The following is a 22,213-nucleotide window of genomic DNA, read 5'->3' on the forward strand; positions in this document are numbered from 1 at the left end:
GGGTCTGGAAAACCTGGGGTCAAGTCCTCAGGCTGGTAACTAAGGTAAAAACCACTGTGGGTCCCTGAGCAAGCCCCCCTGTGCCGTAATCTGGCAGCCCACTGCTCCCAGCAACCAGGATAAATAGGTTAAATGCAGAGAAAGAATTTCCCCACTGTGAGACTTATAAAGGATGATTATATTTATTCGTGTGTGTGATATTCTACATTATTCTACATGTTTTTTTATGTTCTTTGAATACAAAACAGCTAATTTAATTCTGTTTTGTGCATATCCATCAATGTGGAGGACATGTGAGCAGAATAAAGGGAACAGATAACTTAAAGGACATAAGATAATACATATATACTGTACACAGGTACATATGTGTGCATAGGTGTTCAAAAGCAAGTAAATTGGTGACATGAAGCACATGTTCTGACAATCTTTATTTTGCATGAGAAAGTTGTAGGAAAAGTGGCAAAACAAGGATTTGATACAGTTTAACTGCACTTCCAAACTGCTAAGAGTACACCAGAGATGATTGTGATTAATGTTCAAAATACAGACAGATTATACTAAGCACAATATTCTGTTAAAAGCAAAAAATGTTGTTTTTTATATATATATATACTTGTGACTTGTATGTTCAAAACCTTGTGCACTGAAGCTTAACAATTATAGAAGATAAAGCTCAACATTTTGTCATCAATTATGTGACCTTTCTTTCTTCTTCTTTTTTTTAAAAGAAACACTCCTCTAATTACATTTAGCCACTAAGTAGATGGTTTATAATAGTTGCACTTGTCTCCAGTCAGATAACGATCACAGGTCAAGGTGTACCGGAGCTCAACACCTTCTCTGCCTCTATAGCAGGTCCGTGTGTGTGTGCCCTGGGTCAGACTGAAGCTGCATGAAAAAAGGAGGTCATCATGCCAAACGTCCTCATCCCAAACCTCTATGTACAACTCCTCATGCGTGTCCACCTTCATTAAGAAAAAAACAAAAAAATAAACCAAAACAACAATTAAGTTTCCTTTGGTGTTATCCTTTTAAGTTCTGAATTGATGTGTTTTAACCGGTATTTTATTTTACTTATAACATAAGACACAACATAAAAATATATCTAATATTTATTTAGATTTAATTTGTATATTTTATTCAGGTTTTCATATAATGGAAGCACAAGTGCAAGCAAATGTTAACAAACATATTTTATAGTATTCTGACTGCTTATCAATAATAACAGTTGCAGCATCAACCCATTATGTTGTGTGTAAATCCAGTGATTGTTGTCAGTCAAACAAGAAGGACAAATGAATACGTAGGCTTAAAAACTGTCTACAGCAGATTAGCAGACTGAAAGTGATGGACTTAAACAGAAAAAATTCAGTAAAGACCTGACAGGACTTAATAGATGCAACTTTTAGTGATACAGTTTGCCTAAGCCTCAGGACAAATTACACAAAAATGGTGAACAGGGCAACAGAGGGCAAGACAAATGTCAGCAAATATCCAAATAAAAGCTTTGAAATGTCTTTCAAGAAAACTGGGGAATTTTTAATTAAGATGAAAGAAAAGAGAAGAAAGTTTGTCTAAGGAGGGTTCAAGCTATTTTGAAGAAAGTTATCAAACCAAATATGGGCTTTAAACTTATTAGAAAAAAAAAAGACATTTGCACCTCTTTTACGGTACTATATTTCTGTTTGCACATTTTAATACTTTGCTGCACATTTTTCTCTGGCAGCATGTATAGAAATTAAGGGTGGCTCACTTTTGTGATTTATTAGTAACAAGACCCTTACCATTGTGTTAATATTGCATTATGAATTTAGAAATTTGATCATTATTGTCACCTTAATCATATTCAGTTGTTATTTGTTTCATAATGCTTTAATTGCTGTATTGTTTTTTTTATTATTATTTATTCATTTATTTTATTTTTTTTATGGCATCAATGATTTTTGGTCTTTGGGATGTTTGGGACCCCTTCTTGAGGATCATGTCTATGTCCATGATTCCACATCTACACAGTCTTTGTCATTTCAGTTAATTCTCCCACAATTATAATTATTTACTGTTGTGTTTTGACTGCTCTACATACACACAGATGGTAAAACGCTACACAAATAAACTATAACACCAAAAGGTGTAATAATTTTCCTTTAATATGTTCTCTTGAGCAGATCTGTAATGAGAAAGTTTACTGACCTTGCCGTAGTCAAAATACGAATCCCACCTGGGATTATTTGACTCGATCGTTCGAGTCCGACGATAGGCTTCACCATACCAGACCTTTACATAGCTGTGAAAGAATCAAAGAGCAGTAACATTTCAATTAATATTGCTTTATGACTAATATTTCAATCTCTAACCGTTCCTCAACCTACCCGTCGCTGGGGTTAGGGGGTAGATCTCCATCCAACCTCCAGCCTCTGACAATGGTCACCCCCAATGTCCCCTTCGACGCCGATATAGGACAGCAGTTGTAAGCCAGGTTAGAAGCCTGACACCTGGGCTCATTGGTCGAATGACTCACAGCGTTGTCCCTCAAATACCGCTCAGTGGCAGCCTTCATCCCTAATTTCTGTGTTTTCTTTGGCATGAGCTTATATATTGCCCGAAGGGAGTATGAGACAACACCAGGATGAGTCACTAGACTTTTCAGCCAATTGAAGTAGCCCAGAGAGTCATTATGGGCAATGGAAAACTCTCCTAACCACCCACTGCCCCCTGAGATCTCTGTGTAGTGTTGGTGGAAACCAGAACTGTAACTAGTGGAAGCATCCCGGTTCTGTAAAACCTTGTGACAAGAGCCTAGAACACTGGATAGGCTCAACTTCCCCAGGCCGACACGAAATCCCAGTGATAAACAGTTTTGAACCTGGATGACAGGAGATGTAATGAGACATAACATTTAACAGCTTGACAGTAAGATACAAATATTTGAACACCCACTGGCAACATTTTGAGACTGTCCTACAAAAACAATATGATTATGACCAGTTTTTACAAATAAAGACATACTTGAGCTGTTCAGGTGAAAAAGTCCAAGTCAAATCTAGTGTTCAAATCACCTTGGCCACTAACATAATGGTGTCCTGTTGCATGACATTAGTGTTTTAAAATACAACACAAAATTACATATACATGTCACACATTTCAAAGCTTTAAAACAGTCTCATTTCTCATACTGTCAAGAATTTAACAGGCAGCTTTCTTATGATGCATAACTCCTAATTTTACTTAAAGGGACATTGTATAACATTGTCTGTTGTTTACTGGCCAAAATCGATGTCTGCATGTATGTATGTGTTATCATTGGTGTATTATGACCTCTGCTAATGATCTGACACATTGTCGTAAGCGAAGAGTTTTAGATTTGTTTTTACATATGATGGGTAAAAGAGGCAGGAGAAGATAAATGAGAGCGGCTTACTACCCTAGCAAGTTGGAAAATCTGTTAAATGGTTATTCAGTGGAGAACCATACATGTGCAGCAGCCGTTTTCAACATCGCCAAGAAAGTGAAAAAGGGCACTTAAAAGGCAGCTTGACCAGACGATGCAAACATGGAGGATCAACATTCTGCTAGCCTTCCCCGGGGTGGAAGGAGCTCAAGAAGGAGAAAGATTTTAAAAGGGATGCTGAAGTTGCCAGCTTTCTCCTTGACAACTAAGTCAAGCATAAATGAGCCCGAAGCTAACTTTTTTCATTTGGTTTAGTTAGACGGTGTTGCTCGTTATCATGGGCAGCATAACTGTAGATCCTGCTAAAATACACCAACCTTGTTGGTTCATAAGTGTATGTTTACGTGGTTTCAGTCGCTTTCATATTCACGATAAACACCTGGTTTTTACAGTTGTGGCATATCCAGACTACAAGCTGCTGGAAAGGCTTTATAAGCTGACTTTTACTGAGACAAAAAGCTGGTGCTGTGTCGAAGCCAGTTTACCTGTGTGAGAACCGTTCTTCCTTCTAAACACACAGGAATATCTGATAGTTTGACGGGATGCAGTTTGCAATATTTATGGAATCACAATCCTTTTCACCTGAATGGAAAGGACACCATCTACTATTGGATGACATGCTTTCATCTATGCTGTTGAGGCTTTTGCAATAAACTTTTGAGAAAGTGAGACGTGATATAGTGAGACGCTAGAATGCGGTTCATGATTCCAATGTTAGATGGAAGAAAGTCTTACACAATGTCCCTTAAAGCCCTCTTCTTTTTGGCAGCCTAAAACAACGAAGGATGGAAATTGGATGTAAACTTGCTTGAATATTTAAAAAAATGTGTCAATTATAACTTATTTTGACTTTTGGAATCTTTATTTTCTTAAATACCCACATTAAAATACAGATGTCCACTGTACATGACATTTATGCATAGTAGTTTCATACAGAAATAAGTGCTATTGATAGCTAACTGGCAAGTGAGGGCTCTGTGCTACCTCATTTGTGGATAGTCCGTTCAATCTGGACAAACAGGTCCGTGTGGCTGTGACTCGCCTCAGTCGCCCCCCAAGACGAACCTGAAATTAAGTTCATGGTTGTTAAATAAAAATTAATTTCTTTGTTTTTTTTTTTTTTGTTTGTTTTATTTTGTTTTTTTTTTGTTTGTGTGTGTGTGTGTGTGTGAGAGAGAGAGTTTTAACCTGTCGAAAGTAATGTGTGCCATAGGTTTGTATGAGCTCATAATATTGAGCATGAGTGGAAGGGTTGTAGTGAGTTGGCAGCACTGCTACATCATGAAGAAAGCCTGAACTGAGTGGAGGCCGTGTTGATACACGAAAACTAAACACAGAGACAATTCAGCACATTATTTTAAAAGACATGAGCGGTGCAAACTTAACTGAAAACCTAAATTATTATGTGTTGATGTAATAATGTTCAAGCCCTACCTGTAATGTGTGCAGGCGATCTTGTGTGTGCTAAAGGAGAAGCGATCTTCTCTGGTCCTTTGTGAAGCAAAGTAGTATGCTTTGGAGCGTGTTCCTCCCACATTCAGCCCTGCAAACTGTTTTACATCTAGGCCAAACTGATCAGATACATGAAAAGTAAAAACTCTTGAGTTGTTAGACCTTTTAGCAATCAGCTCACTCTATTAAACAACGGACAAAGAATTGCAGTGATTTTATGGCTCGACTGAATCTTCACTGATCTCAGAGCAGTAGATAATCTGATAGATATGAAAACAATAATAAATAGATCTTTATCCCAATTGGAATTTTACAGCTAGGTCCTGGAGGGGCCAGGGCTATCCCACCCCAATTCTGATTAGCAGTTGTTTATTAACTATAGTAATACTTGTCATCTTGCTCTTATTACTATCTTTATTATTATTGCAACTTACTTTTAGCTGGTTTTTAATTTATATAGTTATTCATAGTTTTGTTTCAATTGTTTAATTTTTAAAAATCCTTTCTTGTTCATTTTCCCCTGTAAAGCACTTTGGTTGCTCTAATGGGCTGTATAAATAAAGCTGAGTTGGGATGAATATTGTCATTAAATATAAATCTGTGTTTCCTGAATTAATGACCAAAGGTGACAGCAAAAGTTGCAGATGAATTTGTTCAGTAGATCAAATATTATGTATGCAGCTAACCGCTGTGGGAACTATGGGTAGACATGGAATTGGTTTAGTGGGGGTGTGAAGGTTGGTTGAGTAACTCTTTCAGCTTTAACCTCTTCATGGCCTGTTCCACCATTTGGAAGAGAATTTTTCACTGATAATGAATTTTATTGATAACTTGTGGAAATGAACCTGCCTGAGTGATTGCTACCATTTCGTTCATTATTGTTTTCATTACTAACCATTTTCACTATTGTTACTATATTATTAAATGTAATCTCAGCCTTTCGTACAAAAAAAAAAAAAAAAAAAGACATTGATTCAAAATATTGACTGGCTATTATTATTGCTTTTTTCTTATTGGAAACTTTAAAGGGTTAAAACCAGAGCCGCTTCCCAGCCACTAGATTCCAGCAGAACAGCTGCAGTCATGCTGACTGGCACATCATCACTGGTCTTTCCATGTGTTTCCTCAGCAATATAAATTATATTTATAGTTTTTCTTTCACTCTGCAAGATAAAGAACTATGTGTTTTTACACCAATTAATTCTTTTTCTAAATTCACATCCTGAATAAGACTCATTAAAATCAGTTTCAGATTTTTGTTTTTGATATTGGAAAGGACTCAAAGATGTTACTTAAAAGTTTCCAGACACCCATGTATACCTGTATTTCACACACTGATCATACCAAAGTTAATGATCCTGCTGGACATTGTAGTGATTACCTGATTAGCCACCCCACACTAACGTCTGTCTGATCATTGCCACCCCATTAAAACTTTCCTCCCCCAGACAGCTGGAGTATAGTAGCTAAAATTTGTAGACATGTAGGGGCTTTGAGAATCAATAAACATCACAAAAATAATCCAGTGTTTTATATTTGTCAATGACCAGTTTCAATGTGACCCATTTTTTTCCAGCAATAGCTGCTACTATAAACATATCTGGTAACGGTTTATCAGTCTTTTACACCAGCTTGGTGGAATATCTGCAACTCTGAGATGTTGAAGGGTTTCCTCTCATTACTTTGCTTCACAACATTTCTGTTGATTTAAGGTCAGGAGTTTAACTTCACCATGTCAAAGCAACAATTTAAATCTTCTATAACCATTTTTAGGTCAGTTGAATTGTGTCATTAGAGTTGTTGTTCTGCTACATGACCTTCTTCCTGTTTAGATTTAATTTACAGAAATATTAAATTTTTTCTTGACTGGTATGTTTCAGAACACTTTGTTCTTTAATGATAGAGAGCTTTTCTGTACCAGAAGTCACAAAACAGGCCATGACACAACATGACCAACAACAACAACCATCTTTACCAAAGTTTTGATTTTCCCAAACTCTTCCACCAACCTGATGAGCATCCTTGCTCCTTATTCTAAATTCTTCTGTAATCTTCTTTCTTTGCTTAATGAAACACTTTGACATACGTTTGACAATCCTCAATCTTTAAATAAAACTGGGTTCCTACTTATATCCCAGTGCAGTAATACTATTTAAAAATATTTTAATCTAGTTTTGTCCTCAGATGATCTACTTACACTAAAAGTTTGCACACTTTTGGCAACCAACAGATTTGTAATATTCAAATATTCAGCCCTTCAGCTTAAATTAGACAAAAACCTTTTCATAATTAACACACAGTATCATTGGTTCCCAGTTTTCTTTACAGTTCAGTAAGGATTACAGTATATTTATTTATTTGTTAACTTATTCATTATGCAGCATTTAAGCTGTGACAGAAGGACTCTTACCCCCCAGTTATTAATGTCCTGTTTGATGTAACTTTCAGTCAGTGAGCTGTGGATATAATTTAAAGGAAAAGGGTATTAGCATATTTCATTTTCATTTCAAACATCTGTTTCTTAAAATTTGTACTTTTCAACTGACAAGAAAGATAAAATAAAACTGTTAGAAATCTGACAATAATGATCATGGGATAAAGAAGGCAGTCGTTTTAATAACCAAAATCATGAGAACAAATGCATGTGGTGGCGGAACCTGCACCATTTACATGAATGTCTAAGACAGACATAAAACTGGTAAATATTAGATACTTATTTATTAAGAATATCCTTTGTTTGTCAGGAACAAAAGAAAACCACTTAATCCACTTGTATGCCAGATTATGTTGTTAAAAAAAAGTAGGAATATGTTTCACAGATTGAGTTTGTGTCCTTGTCTCTGTGATTTAACTCTGCCTGTGATCATACATTACCTAACAGAAGTGTGTGAGCTGCTGGACATATCAATACTGCAGTGGTTGATTGCACGCCAGTCCATCACAGAAACTGGCAGCTGAAAAGAAGAACACAACCATTAACTTGCTCACAAGTTTTAGCAACTATTTACTACTGTTTTTTTTTTTTTCTTACTTTTTGCCATTTCTTGCGTATGGCCCCATGACCATTGAAGCAGAGGGTACAGGTGCTATTTGGGGTCAGGTAGGTCTTCACATCAATCACATATGCTCCTTTTCGGTGCAGAGTGACCACATCAAAGCCCTCTCCCACCAGATTGTGTCCTGGTACAAAGGAAGCAGATTCACACTCACTGTCCCTCCCAGTTCGACAGGAGAGAACAGGGGACAGAAAGAGGATGAGGAGGAGAGGGGCTGGAGTTAAACAGGAGTCCATCGCTGGAATCATGGAGAACTGTTGAAGATGAAATGAGAATCCATCAGTTCAGAGTGCAGGGTAAATAGAAAGTTTACAGGTACCATAGCAGTAACCATGTTTATCTGTGTTTTAATTTTCAAACTAGCTTTGACATACAAAGAAAAAAAACATCTGCTCATAAGCAAAACACTATCACTAACACTCATAATTAAAAAGCAAAAATAACGATAATATACAGGAAACTGAACTTTTATGGAGGTCCTTACTGTCCAGTGGCATCGTTCTGCTACTACACTGCAGAGGTGCAGGTGGCCCTCTAGTGGGAAATTCAAAATCTGTCTGGGTGTTTGTAATATGTGTATTTTTTTTAACCAATCCCACTAAAATTATTACCTAACACAAGTTTTCTGAAATATCAAAACCAGATAGATGTCCTTCCTCAGAGACCTCCATTACAAACTACCTGAACTTTTAACCTGCATCAGTGAAACACACGGTTGCATCAACAGACATCTAATTTAGTTTTTATGTGTTTCAGCCTCACTGTAAAGACTAACAGGCACATGATGTGTCTATTTGTCCAGGTCTCAGAATAGCTGCCAGCAAATAGACTGACTTCACATGCTTTTGTAGAGTTTAATCCACATTAAATAAAGAAAAGCTCAAGTTTTTGTTTGAACTTGCTGGCAATGAGGAAATATATGGCATAATACCAATGTTTACCCCTGACACTGTACTTTGAGTACCCCCTAATTGAAAGCTGTGTTTATCTTGGCAACAGCTAGTTAAATCTTTATCATCTCACTCTGAGACAACATGATGATAAATGTGCTCAATGTTTTCTCAGTGATTTCTCTCATGAACACTAATTCCTGCACAGATAAAAATCTATCTCATGTGTGCATGCATCAATGATAAAACTTTTTTTTTTATTAAATTGAATCAACAGCTCATTATTAATTTAAAAACCAAGTGATGAACACACATCTCTTGATATTTTACATCTTTCTTCCTGCACAGTGCAAGAACAAGGGGGATGTGCAGAGAGTGTTGCAAGTGAATAAGTGGGACTCATGTAATACAGCGAGTCTACAGGGAGAAAAGCTAAAGAAGGTGGAGGACTTTAAGTACCTATAGGGTCAACAATCCAGAGCAACCGAAAGTGGAAAAGAGGTGAAGAGGCTTGTACAAGCTAGTTGGAATGGGTGGAGACCAACAGTGTTGTTTAGTTTGGCGTTGGCCAAACTAGTGGCCCTGAGAAAAAGACAGGAATGGTAAATGGACTGTACATATACTACATGTCATTTACACTACATGTCACATTCACTCAATCACAAACACACTCATACAGCACTTCTATGGTTATATACTAATGTACACATTCATACTCCGATATACACATCAGGAGGCAACAGGGGGTTAAGTGTCTTGCCCAAGGACACTTTAACATGCAGTCAAGGAGATGCCTGAATTCAATCCACTAACTTTCTGGTTGGCAGATGACTGCTCTTCCTCCTAAGATACAGGAGCCAGAACCATATTTATGAAGCCATAAAATCATATATGACAATGAAATTGTGATGCAAGTAAATGAGCAGGATCTGTTATTACCCTGTATATTGCTGATTTTACTTTGTTTCCAATCAAACAGCTGCTGAAAAATAATCATAGAAAGAGTTCCATCTAGCTTCACTTTGCATCCATATTTTTAAGACAAACAATACTACACTATAATTTAAAGAAAAATAATAAACATAAGGGCAAAGTGCCATTTAAAATAAAAGCAAAACGTTGAACTTGTCAGTTGTCTTTATTTTATGCTTGTAGTTTCTTAAAGGGCTGAGAAAAGACAAAACATGTTTTAGATAGTATTTTTCAGAAACCCTGAAAAATGAAGCATTAGGTCACAAGGGGGTAAAATAATGTTTATAGTTTAAAACAAGCTCAATTTGCATGAAAACTGCATTTTTAACAAATGCACCTTTTTGTACAACTTTCATCATATAGACTGACTGCAACTATCAGTGCAAAATGGCAGCTTTAAAACACATGATCCACCCCTGCTGCTGGAGGAGAAACAGAGCAGACTGAAGAGCTCTATAAACTATCAAAAAATACAAAAAAATCCCACTAATCAACTGTCTGTAAAACTATAAAGTTAGAAGAATTTAGCAGTCTTTTCAGATTCTTTTACTTTGTAAGAACAGTCTGTAACAAACCCTGAAAGATGCTCTCTGCTTCATGTTTTTTTAATAAATTAACACTTGTTTATTCAAGGCTGCAGTGATACATTTTAAAAAGAGTTTGTACCTGCTCCAAATGCTGTGAAAAGGTTGTGCCACTCCCAGCAGCTTGAATCCAACTGAGATGTATGAAGAGGCAACAAGACTTGATCAGAGACAAACTGGGGATTACAGCAAGTGAGGGTATAAGTATGAATCCAGAAGGGCGGTATAATATAGATCAACTATGGCCTACTGTGCTTAGGCATGAGGAAATGGATTGCAATAAATGTAATAGTTGTGACACCACCCTGTCTAATTGTATAAGAATATTTATTTTTAAAAAAGAAAGAAAGAAAGAAAGAAAGAAAGAAAGAAAGAAAGAAAGAAAGAAAGAAAGAAAGAAAGAGGTGAAGATCATTTCCCCAGAATTGTGTCTTTGCTTCTTTATCTCATTTCTAACCCAAGCATTTGTTGCCAAGACAGAATTTTATTAAATGTCAAATTTCCATTAAAATATTAATCAAAAATACAGGCTGGAATATCACATGTGTCTCAAGCATGTGTTAAATGTGAATTAAGAAAGAAAAGGTCTGGAACATTATTGTCATTGAGCCGAGGAGTTAATGCAATCTAAAAGTATTCTCTAAAAAGGTTGTTCATCAGTAGTGCTGGAGTTAGACTTTTATACATGGGATAGCTAGAAGGTGGGCATGATGTTATGGGGGGGGGGGGGGGGGGGGGGGGGCATAGACTGGGAGAGGAAATTATTGTGCTCCACTCTCTCACACCCAACCCCATACACTGCTGTGGTCACATGAGGAATAAAACATCTTTACATTAATAATCTGCATCAAATGATGCAGTGGTTGTTTTGAGGCGCTTGATGTAGAAGCGGGATCAAGTGGCTTCTCCCCCCTGGCAGTTCTGGGTTACTGTATGGTGGTGGTGATAGACTGGATCCTTGTGTGGTTAAGGCCACTTAAGGTGTTGTTGGGGCTGCTGACATTGGGGCTAGGGTCAGTCTCAACCTGATCTGTGTCCTTCCCCTTTACAAAAAAGTTAGGAACATCTCCCTTTCTCTTCATTCTTATAGGCCTACTGTATCTTCCTAAACAAAATAAGTCTGGTAACAAGCTATATTTCCCAACATTTTCATGCCATACCTAATCAACTACCAGTCTTGGTAGCCTCCTGTTTAAATTAAACAGGGTTATGTAGATCTTGCTTAGTCAGTGCTAAGTAACTTGAAGAGCACTTCATGCTAGCATCAGTTATGTGCAGCCAAATCTCAAATCAAATCAAATATTATTATTGAGATTATTATTATCATGAATAATTAGAAAACCAATTTAAAAGTTACTTCAAAGTGGTGTAGTGACAGCAGGACAGCAAACAGATGTGTCAGGAAAAACGTTTCTCTCCTCCTTCAGTGACCTGTCAATCACCTGAGTTGTGTGACATATACATGAGAGAGAGAACGGGAGTAGGGCTGGGTGGATCAATCCAAATGTCGACAGTATTAATACCAAGGCTAGTATCCGTATCAGTTGATACCAGTGTGATGAGACTGATATTTTTCTTACAGACGGCTTTGGGGGCAAAAAGCAAAAGAATATGAATGACAGCCAACAATTTCGTAATAAAATGGAAAAAAATTATATTTTATAGTTTTGTTACATTGTTGATGTTGTTATTTTTTTATTGTTTACAGATAAAAAAAGACCTCACAGCAAGAAGGTCGTCGGTTCGAATCTCAGCTGGGGGGAGGTTCAAACCTTGAGGGCGGTGGCCTTTCTGTGTGGAGTTTGCATGTTCTCCCCGTGTATGCGTGGCTTCCTCCCACCGTCCAAAAGACATGCATGTTAGGTTAATTGATGACTCTAAATCCTCCCTAGGAGTGAGTGTGAGTGTGTGAATGGTTGTTTGTCCCCTATGTGTTGGCCCTGTGATGGACTGGTGACCTGTCCAGGGTGTACCCTGCCTCTCACCTGTTAATGCTGGGATAGGTTCCAGCTTACCCGTGACCCTTAATGGACTAAGCGGTTCAGAAAATGAATGAATGATTAAAATATAGATAGAAAAAAATAGATTTATTGGTTTGAACCGAAAGTTTATTTGATCAGTTTGAACCTAAAAAATGGGTCCTGTGCTTCACCATAAGCTTACTTGAAAGTAATTTTCCTACTGCTGACTGGGATAAATAAAAAAAAAACAAAACAAAAAACCCTGTGACTCTACAACCTGCACCATCATCAGTGATGCAACTTGTCCAAAATTATTCATACTCAATCCAAAGATCCAACAGGTATCTTCTTTCTTGTAAAGACATGAACAAGTTTACAAATTTACAATCACAACAATGACTTTCTTTTTCTCTGAATATAATTCCTAATAAACTTATGCATGTCTCCACTGGGATTTTGGACCACTGCATCAAGCTCTTCCAGGTTAAAAAGAATGTTCTTGTCATCATTCTGGTTTTCAGTTTTGCCCATCAGCTGACTCTGGTTCAGCTGTTACATAATGTTCTTCTCTATCTACTATATCTTGACCACTGCCATAACCTCTATCTCATCAAGAGGTTGTGTGGTTAGTTTGGTTTGTTTATCTGTTAGTGAAAAGAATACAATGTCAAAGTCATTTTAGTTGTTGAGCAGAATTTTAGTTTTTCCTCTTTATCCAGTGACTTTAAAGTGTGAAACAAAGTTTAAACTCTTAAAGATTTAAGTTGACTTTAGGTAAATAAACACAAACTATAAGCAAGTTGGATGTTATGCAATCATCAACAAAGTTCTAGAAGCTTCTTGTTGACAGCACACAACTACTTTAAAACATCAGCTGATATCACACACATGAACAAAATACTATATTCCTGATATTCATATAACACACATGTATGAGTATATCTCTACCTTTTTTCTTGTTACTGCTTTCTAAATATTCAGAATACCTGTAGTCTCCCCCACCCCCCAACCATCCTCCTGCCAAGGCATTTCCTCTCCTAGAGATGGAGAGATTTTTTAATTACATGGTTTTTTTACAGGCTGAAGTTACAGAACTAGAAGCTCCAAACAAATTAGGAATATACTCAGGTATCTTAAAGACCTTTGAGCCAATAAAATGCTTAATTCTGACATAATCTACCTCAGTCACACAGCCTAAGTGGACACTCAACAAACATTAAAGACTCCTTTCAGGCATCAAGGCAGAGGTATACCAGGGAAGAGTAACTATCAAATAATTCAGTTTTAACTCTTTTATTAGCATCTTGAAGTCTCCTATACAGGATGGGAAAGTTAATGAAACTAGTGACTAAATAAAGGAAGTCTCACAAAAGAATATTCTAAAAAAAGTTTTTATTTATTCCCCGATGACAGCAGTGTTAACAGTTCATCCGAACATTGACGCTTTAAAAAGCTGTTGGGCTTATTGTTAAAACCTACAAGCTTTAATTGGTGCCATCTTTGCATATCCAGGGGGGCAGACCATGCACTTTTCAAAGTCAACTTTAAAGACAAATAATCCTATGTTTCTGGACATTTGCAGAGGACAGAAAGAATCAAACAATGGTACAATGATGAGTAAAGAGAACTCAAAATGCAGGGAAATGCAGGAAATTTATGTGAGCACTTTTCATAACAGTGATATGGATAAAAGAACTGCTTTGGCACGCATACAGCAGCAATGGAAAATAAACATACAGTAAATGGTCCTTTTTGGAGACATGCACTTAATAACTCCAAGCTTTTCCACACACATAGTTAAACTCTGCTTGTGTGTTTCCAGGATGTGGTCACTTCAACAGGCACTACTGTTGTTTATGAATGGCATTGTCATGATTAATAAAAGCTTGAAGTCTTCAGGGATATCTGGAAAACTCATTAATTTTCAGAGCATTTAAACTAGTTCTGTTCGATAGTATTTGGAACAAATGATCCCACCTAAAATAATGCGATACAGACCATAAGCTCAATTTAGTGGGAGGCATATGTAATGAAATTACTTGCAGGCCTGTTTGGGCTGGACTGTGTATGTGTTTAGCATGGAGGCTGGGATATAGACTGCTTTCAGCCAGTACGTAAAATGATGTGGACTCCAGAATCAGTAAACACAGGACCGCTCATGTCTCCAACTTTGAGAGCGAAGGAGGCGTCTTCAAAAGGCTTCTGCATTTGACCTACAACAAACACAGTCCTTGTTAAAAGTAATAAAATCATTATTAACACCAAATACAAATACACAAATTATTACTTACTTCAGCAGCAAGACTTGTGTCATTTGATGGTATTCTATTTTCACTATTGTTTTTTTTATTTTTAGGAGCTTTTGAAAGATTTTGGATTTAATTATTAGTCATGAAAAGTTAATCAGTTTGTTTTATGTCAAGTCTGAGATCAGATCTCACCTGCCAATAACTTGTAAACTGGAAGATTTAGACAATCTGCTGTGAAACAATCACAAAATACTATTTTATTTCACTGCTCCTCTTTATTAGCTGTCTATCTGGCCTTGAGTTTGACTTAATTACAACGTAATAAATTTGTGGATATGTCTTATGAGCCAGTGTGAATAAAATATACATAAAAATAAAGCTAAATGTTTTCTTTTTCATGTTTAAAGTTTCTTCAGAGGCTGATAAAGTGTTAAAAGCTTTGATGAAAAGGTTTTGGAAAGCTGTTGTAAACAAAGTCTCAAGTCTGAAAGCGTTAACGAACTCACTGCTATTCAGTTGCTCTGTCTTGTCCGTTTTCACGCTGCAATGCTATCTGTTATGAATTTGTTTTTCAAAGCAAGAAAGCGAAAGGAAAGTGACAGTTGAGCAAATCTCTCATCATTGTTTTCCCAGGTTTCCAAACCTGGCAAGCAACCCGGTTATGACAAGAACCCTTTTCAAGATGATACAGTACCAAAGCAAACCTGGCATTGGGACATGCACTGTAGGGTAAAACTGGAAAAACTAAGATAAACACTGCAGTCAGGCAGAAAAGGCTACAAAAATAAAGCAAGGCTTTAACTGTAGAACAGGAGATACGGGGAGGGCAACGTTGGTCCAATGAGCTGGATAGGGAATCAAGGGAGGAAGAAAGATGCAGAAAAATGTATCTGTATTTTCGATGACTTTGCATTGTAAAGTACAAATAAAACTGAAAAAATATCAGATTTCCTAAATCTGATCAACAGATGGGAATCTGACATGAGCTGAAACTTAGCTTCATTCTGTTCACTGTAGCCTCAGTGCTGCTTGACACACAGACAGGATGCTCATTTCCAGAATTATTGAAGGAAAAGCACCCCCTACAGGGACATCATAGAATGTAACTGCAGGGTCTGAGGGAGGTTGTGAAGGATGTGCCTAAAACATTTAAGTGCTCTTAACATATGAAAAGAAACTCCTGGGAACACACTTCATTTGTTCAGAGATAGAAGAGCTGAATTAAGATTTGTCTGAATATTACAGCTACTTGAACAGAGGTTCGGTCCAGAAGTGGCATCATGATGTGTATACCTCTGCCAAACAGTCCAAGATCGCCACCATTTTTAGCTGAGCTGCAGTCACTGAAATGAGATGCTAAGGACTCAAACTTCTCCTGTCCGGACTTGATCTGTTCTATGTACTCTGAAAAGAGAAAATGTAAACATATTCATCACACTTGGAAGAATCACACCCTGTCTCTTCTCTTCTGCCCTGCCTTACTTACTCTGGATGAGATCCAGAGCCTCATCTTTACTCCGTGTAATGTTTTGTTCCCGCCAGGAAGATGGACGACGGGACTGATTATGTTTCACCAAGAGGTGAGAGCAGCGTACCTGAAAGACAGAAAAGATGACACACCCAAATTTTAGATTTAATAGATCATTAATTTATTAACTGGCAAAGATAGGTTATTAAAAAAGATAATACACCTGTGACCCATGTAAGATTTATTTGCAAAATGACAGACATCATGTTTAATATCATGAGTTAATAAATGGTATAATGTTAAAATATTTACAATGAACAAAATAATCTGCAGGGCATCTCTCCAGCAACACATAAAGAGTTATAAAATATTTATAAGAGTTAGTTACACTGACTGGGTACAGAGTTAATCCTTCCAGATAGGGTGTGGCCTAACTGTATTTAAACTCAGGATTTTCCTATATTTTGGTCAGGATCACAAAAGAAAAAGAAACTTAACAAAATGGGTGTTTATTTTGAAGGAGGGTATGAGATGATGTGTAACACATTTAATATTTATCTCAAGAAGTGACTTATATACAAATATATAGTTTCACAGAACTAAAACACACTGATGCAGAATAAAAGTAACTGTCTTGATAAAGACAAATGTTAAGGATATTTTGAAATTGTCTGGTCCATTTGTTTCTTTTTTTTTTTTTAAGATAAACTGAACATGTCTGAGCCCTAAGCAGTCTATCATGCAATATGACGACAGACATTCTGAGAGTTGTAGGTATTTTCCTCTATTTTCTGACATTTCAGATATAAAACTAAATAATATGCAAAAAGGCTGGCATAGTCAGCAAAGAAAACCACTTTTCTTTTTCATGTGACAAACTGACATGACAATATGAAAACTGCAGTACCAGTTCAGTTCCAATTTATTAGCTTTGGTTTCAACACCCTGACCAAAACCACTGTAATGTTATTTATAACTTCTGTCTTCACACTTATTTTTCCACATAAGCTATACAAACACAGCAAAACATAAAATAAAAATAAACGAGTCAAGTGGAGTAAAATTCTTTCTTATACATTTAACAATTCAATTGTAGAGTTGAACTTGATACTGAGCAATAACACCTTTCACAACATCAGTGCTCATATGAGATCACACTTAAGTCAACCATGAAGAAACGGTTACAAACATACTTCATTACAGATTTGACATGTAAGCTGTGAACTTAATATCATTTTCAACCATATTTATTCAAATTCCCAAATGTCTGGATTGCATTACAAAAATGTGTCTGTGCGCCCTCAAAGCTAAAGATTCTGCAAACCAACAGAAGTCACTAAAAATTCCTGTTTCTTATATTTATTTTTCAACTTGGGCCATCTTCCTCTTGTCAAATTTAATACATCACTAAGATTAGACTTTTTTTATGTTATATTGTAAGGCACTATTTAGTGTAATTCTTGGTTTATGTAGTGTTGTGTACTTGTTGTTATTTGTCAATTTTATCTTGGATGCAACAAAATACAAAATGAAATCAACCTTATCTGGCTCTCCACGACCATCTCCCACTGGACGTTCCCACTGGCTGGCATTGGTGATGTGGTTAAAATAATACACTTTGCCTGCAAGAATAAGAGGAGAACCATACAAGTTGCTTTAAATTTTTCTTAAATATATGGACAGAAAAAAAAAGATGCTGAGAGGAAAAACATACAATATCAGTTATTAAAGTCACCATAATATCTCTGATTATAGATACATCAGTTCAGTATTAAATCTGCATCACTGCAATTATTTAATATTACAGTCCATCACATCTGAACTGCAACTGACTTAAAATTAATATAATTAATCTGTCAGCATTGTAATAGAAAATTGAGGCGTATTTGGTCGCAGCAGGTTGCTGATTCACAGCAACTGGTCTCACAATCAGGGATATATTATGGAAAAATGGCCCCTGTAGGCACATGTATTAAAGCAACCTCCCAAGAAGACATAGCCAAGCTGAAACAAACAAACAAAAAGACTACAACTAATGGAGCCATATCAGATGTCATATTATGCAATATGGTGTGTACAAAAAAGAAAAAAAAGGTAAAAAACAGTAACCTGGCTGCAACCTGAAAGGACAAATGTTGTGAGAGCAACTGAAGACAGAAATATGCATGAACAGAAAACTCACAGTTTAATTATGGAAACATGGTTTACTTATGGACAATGACAACATGTCCACTATTATGTATATGTATATATATTTATATAAGCAAATCTTGGTCAACAAATTAAATGAATACATTTTAATTTATCAAAATATTTGAAGATGAACTACTCTAAAATACATTAATGCTATAATTTGCATTTATTTAGAAGTCCACTTTACATTTTAAAACTGGTTGTAGTCATTTTGTGGTTTGTAGTGACATTGCATGTTGCAAGATTTCCTACTGTCATACAACCCTACAGCAGAGATCTTCAGGTCCATCCCTTCCAAAATCTGAAGGTCCATGAGAACACTGATGAGAAGTGAATCTAGCCATTATTAGAATAACGACTTGTGGGAAAAGTTTACTAACTTAGTAAGGGAGATGTTGATGCTTTAAGAATGGGCGTCTACCTAACCAGAAATGTTTAAAACCAGACCGTCAATTTAAACATAGGAAATCTGACTTCTGTAGCTTTACAAATACTCGTTAGACCCCATGTCTTGTTTGACAAAATATGACTGGTTGCTGAGTTCACAAAATTTTAAATGTATCTAGCTACTTCTAGCACTTCTTTTTGCATATTTTTCTGGCAAAAAACAAAACAAAACAAACAAAAACAAAACAAAACAAAACAACAACAACAAAACGACTTCACTTTTTTTCGCTACAGTGTCATTGCTAAGTAGGCCAATTGAGTAATCAACAGACTTGTGTGTGTTTGAGGTAAAAGTGAAAAAAATCGATGACTATTAGAGATAAGTTGTCGTAGACAGGGCAAACACGAAGTGATGGTACACTGCATGGCAGAATAAGCAATAAAGAGACTGTAACTTGTGTGAGGGTAAGACCCTTATAGCTTTTTGGGCTCCAAACAAAAATGTGCAGAGTCTCGCGCAGTTTGTAGGCGAGGAAGCAGCGGGGCGGGATGACGTCATGCAGGGCCCCGCAGCAGCCAGTTTGAATGAATTAGCTTCTCATGAAGCGACACAACTGTTAACAGAGAAACACTACTTCTGAAACAACATCAACTTACGAGTCGCTAATGTCAGCAAATAGTATTTAAGCTTAATATTCCCTCTACCTCGTTTTAGCACTAATACCGCGATGCTCGTGCTGCTAGCTAGAAGGCTAAGTTCGTTACACAGTGTAATTTATATAGCTGTCTAACATATTTAGACTCACGACGCTTACGTTTCATTACCTGAACTACGGCTCATTCTTTTCTCCCATCCAGCGGGTAAATTCTCCTCGTCTGCCATATTTTATTTCTGCAGCAACGTTTTCAAATTCTAAATTGCAACGGTGCGACAGAGTTGCAACTAAGTATACGACAGTTGGGTATTTGTTTACGGCACAAATTGTTTTCACAGTCAAAACCGCCTTTCATGGTTTTTTTGTTGTCCTGTCATTGGTTTATTAGTACTGCCTATCTCCAGCAACTGATTTGATTGGTTGAGAGGCTATTGACGCGGCCAAACCTTCTTTACGTTAGGCAAGACCGAGAGCGTTCCAGAAAATATCAACGAGAGAGGAATAGCTTTGCAACGTTCCATGTCTGTATCATACTTTTAATACACGGTTTAAATTATGTAGCCCAATAGCATTTTTAGAGATATAGTGGTCGTTTATGTTTGTGTTTTTTTAAATATTGTACATTAACAGTTCAGCGCCAGTGTTTTTGATCTTAAGCTAACGTTAGCCAAACAAACCTGGCTGATCAATTTAATAGTCCCTGTTTCTGGTAGTGCAGTTTGTGTGAAGTTATCAGTTCTATATATTTTCTGACAGAAATGTGTTTTGTCATGAATTTGTTCAATTGAGTTTGACAGTTTTATTGTTTTCCATGCTCTGATAGCAACCGAAGATGATCGAGGTGGTTTGCAACGATCGCCTGGGCAAGAAAGTCCGGGTCAAGTGCAAGTATCCTTAAATGTGATATTGTAGTTGATGCTGAATGCTGCGTTCTGATATACCCACCTGCATACCTGCTCTGGCACCATGGATGACTTGATGTCTGTAGTCATGTATGAGTGTACACATGGAGCTGACAACAACCTAGCACTCCCACTCAGTTACAATAGACGATCTGATCTAAATGTAAAATGTTGTCTCAGGTTGGCCTGCAGTATTTATAATTAATTAATTCACTGGGTTTTTAGTTTTGTTTAGCTTGTTTAATTAATTGTATCTTAGTTAATAATGGTTACTAAACTAAGTCTGTTTTTTTTATTGAAGACCTCATTTATTTGGATATTTGGGGATAATTAAATTTAGCTGTAACAGCAGTAACAATGTACATCTACTGCTACTCTTTTAGATCATTCACGTTTTGTTTTTGTTTTTTTTAAAAGTTATTTTACAGAGCTAGCAGTAACAGTTAATCAAAGATAAATAAGTCTGTTCTACCAGGGAGAGGAGAATCAAAATCATTTAAACAGACTAATCTTATTGTCTTAGTTTTTAATTGAAATGTATTTTTCAATAGAACAGGGCTCTTGGCTCGTAGAAGAACATAATGTATCTGTGAATGTGTCCTATGCCACTATTCCTTATCTTTCATACTCAGCTCAGAAGATACCATTGGAGACCTGAAGAAGCTCATTGCTGCACAGACAGGAACACGACACGATAAGATTGTCCTGAAGAAATGGTAAGATGCTTATCAGGGATATTCCAAATTTGACTGCAGTTAATGCTTGTGCTACTGTCTTCTGTTAACAGGTAAATGCTCTTCACCTATTTCCACAGGTATACCATATTCAAGGACCACGTGTCTCTCGGTGATTGTATCCTTTAAACTAGCTTTCATGCAGCTCTATGTCAGTAATTTGATATTCAAAAATCTACTTCCATTTCATACACTGTTTACTTGTTATTAATCAGTTTTCTGCTTCCTCTTCATTTCATAGATTTAAAAAAGGATCATGCTGATTTTTAGTATAAAGAGTTAACAGTGTATACTTAAATATAAATGTATACCGATGGAGATTTGCTGAAAACAAGTGATAAATTGTGTGATATGGCTCATACCACAAAATTTTAGGTAAACAGAAGTTTTTAAAAATTAATGAAAGTAAAAAAAAAAACACCTAAAAATCTTCTTTTTTCTTCACAATTTTATCACAAAGGCCACCTAATGACTTGTGCTGTTTTGAGCATCTACATCCGTGAGAATTTGTGAATGCTGCGAGGTAGGGGATGGAGTAGCGAAGAAACAGAAGGATCTTTCTTTTGTGGAAGAATATTTATACAATGTAGAATTACAGATAACTTGTTCACTTAACTACAGTTTACTCAGATGAAATCCATGATGGGATGAACCTGGAGTTGTACTACCAGTAGACGAGAAGTGGACCAAAAGTCAAACATGCTTAGACAAGACCTTGCTACAAAAACACACACCCAAACACACAAGAATGGAATTTGAGGCTGGAAACCTCCTTAATCTGACAGAATGTCTGGAGGAGATAAAAAGCGTCGGACACAGACCAGAAAACATGCTGACGTTACATAGATCCGAGTTTCTGTTGTTGATTTTTGCCCACAAATTATGTTAAGGAATTGTTGTTGCTCTCCAGTTATTTTGTTTTGATATTTTAGAAATAAATGTGATAAACCCACATGATGGATTCATGGTCATTGTTGTCAATTAGTAGAAATTATTATTGAACTGATAATACAAAATATATAATTTAGACAATAATCATTACACAGTTGACTTTAGTGTAATTCATGTCAGTATCTCAACATTAGGTAGTTGTTACTGTATCACACTACAACCAATGTCATTGATTAACAGAAAAATGTTTTTACTTGGTGAGGATTGAGCTGAATTGTGGTTCCTGCTAACATTTAACATGGCATGCTATTATATTTCAGATGTAGTTTTGCTTCAGATTATGTGACAGCAGTTTTCATTCTGGTCTGAA

General features: G+C 36.5%; 3 protein-coding genes across 4 annotated transcripts; 1 reads left to right on the forward strand and 2 right to left on the reverse strand.

Moving 5' to 3' along the window:
- Positions 1-411: 411 nt before the first annotated feature.
- LOC121638597 (perforin-1-like) lies at positions 412-10,592 on the reverse strand. The gene is made up of 11 exons (XM_041983465.1): positions 10,485-10,592; positions 9,306-9,428; positions 7,932-8,210; positions 7,775-7,854; positions 7,311-7,356; positions 4,883-5,019; positions 4,637-4,775; positions 4,433-4,513; positions 2,370-2,863; positions 2,191-2,284; positions 412-965 (listed from the first exon to the last, which is right to left on the reverse strand). Exons 3-11 carry the CDS (start codon positions 8,202-8,204, stop codon positions 756-758), a joined length of 1,554 nt encoding a protein of 517 aa, XP_041839399.1. The 5' UTR covers positions 8,205-8,210; positions 9,306-9,428; positions 10,485-10,592; the 3' UTR covers positions 412-755.
- Positions 10,593-13,743: 3,151 nt separating this feature from the next.
- pin1 (peptidylprolyl cis/trans isomerase, NIMA-interacting 1) lies at positions 13,744-19,637 on the reverse strand. Its single transcript, XM_041983508.1, has 5 exons — positions 19,486-19,637; positions 17,620-17,702; positions 16,099-16,207; positions 15,906-16,016; positions 13,744-14,576 (listed from the first exon to the last, which is right to left on the reverse strand). The coding sequence occupies exons 1-5, from the start codon at positions 19,541-19,543 to the stop codon at positions 14,467-14,469; spliced, it is 471 nt and encodes a 156-aa protein (XP_041839442.1). The 5' UTR covers positions 19,544-19,637; the 3' UTR covers positions 13,744-14,466.
- Positions 19,101-21,904, forward strand: ubl5 (ubiquitin like 5). 2 transcript variants are annotated; one of them, XM_041983510.1, is made up of 5 exons: positions 19,101-19,125; positions 20,140-20,204; positions 20,851-20,934; positions 21,033-21,070; positions 21,583-21,904. In XM_041983510.1, the coding sequence occupies exons 2-5, from the start codon at positions 20,149-20,151 to the stop codon at positions 21,624-21,626; spliced, it is 222 nt and encodes a 73-aa protein (XP_041839444.1). In that variant the 5' UTR covers positions 19,101-19,125; positions 20,140-20,148; the 3' UTR covers positions 21,627-21,904. The 2 variants fall into 2 exon arrangements, with proteins under 2 accessions (XP_041839444.1, XP_041839443.1); XM_041983509.1 differs by lacking the exon at positions 19,101-19,125 and adding an exon at positions 19,727-19,837.
- Positions 21,905-22,213: the final 309 nt, after the last annotated feature.

This window comes from Melanotaenia boesemani, chromosome 4 (genome assembly GCF_017639745.1).
Source record: "Melanotaenia boesemani isolate fMelBoe1 chromosome 4, fMelBoe1.pri, whole genome shotgun sequence".
Classification (NCBI taxonomy): Eukaryota; Metazoa; Chordata; class Actinopteri; order Atheriniformes; family Melanotaeniidae; genus Melanotaenia; species Melanotaenia boesemani.

Coding starts and splice junctions, on each gene's coding strand:
- LOC121638597 (XM_041983465.1), bottom strand. CDS start 8,204: ATGATTCCAGCGATGGACTCCTGTTTAACTCCAGCCCCTCTCCTCCTC. Junction 5,020..7,310: donor AGGACATTAATAACTGGGGG/GTAAGAGTCCTT, acceptor GTATCTGATCAG/TTTGGCCTAGATGTAAAACA. Junction 2,285..2,369: donor CCCCCTAACCCCAGCGACGG/GTAGGTTGAGGA, acceptor ATTCTTTCACAG/CTATGTAAAGGTCTGGTATG.
- pin1 (XM_041983508.1), bottom strand. CDS start 19,543: ATGGCAGACGAGGAGAATTTACCCGCTGGATGGGAGAAAAGAATGAGC. Junction 16,017..16,098: donor GGCTCTGGATCTCATCCAGA/GTAAGTAAGGCA, acceptor TTCTCTTTTCAG/AGTACATAGAACAGATCAAG. Junction 14,577..15,905: donor TCTTGGACTGTTTGGCAGAG/GTATACACATCA, acceptor TGTTTGTTGTAG/GTCAAATGCAGAAGCCTTTT.
- ubl5 (XM_041983510.1), top strand. CDS start 20,149: ATGATCGAGGTGGTTTGCAACGATCGCCTGGGCAAGAAAGTCCGGGTC. Junction 20,205..20,850: donor AAAGTCCGGGTCAAGTGCAA/GTATCCTTAAAT, acceptor TTTCATACTCAG/CTCAGAAGATACCATTGGAG. Junction 21,071..21,582: donor CCACGTGTCTCTCGGTGATT/GTATCCTTTAAA, acceptor CAGTTTACTCAG/ATGAAATCCATGATGGGATG.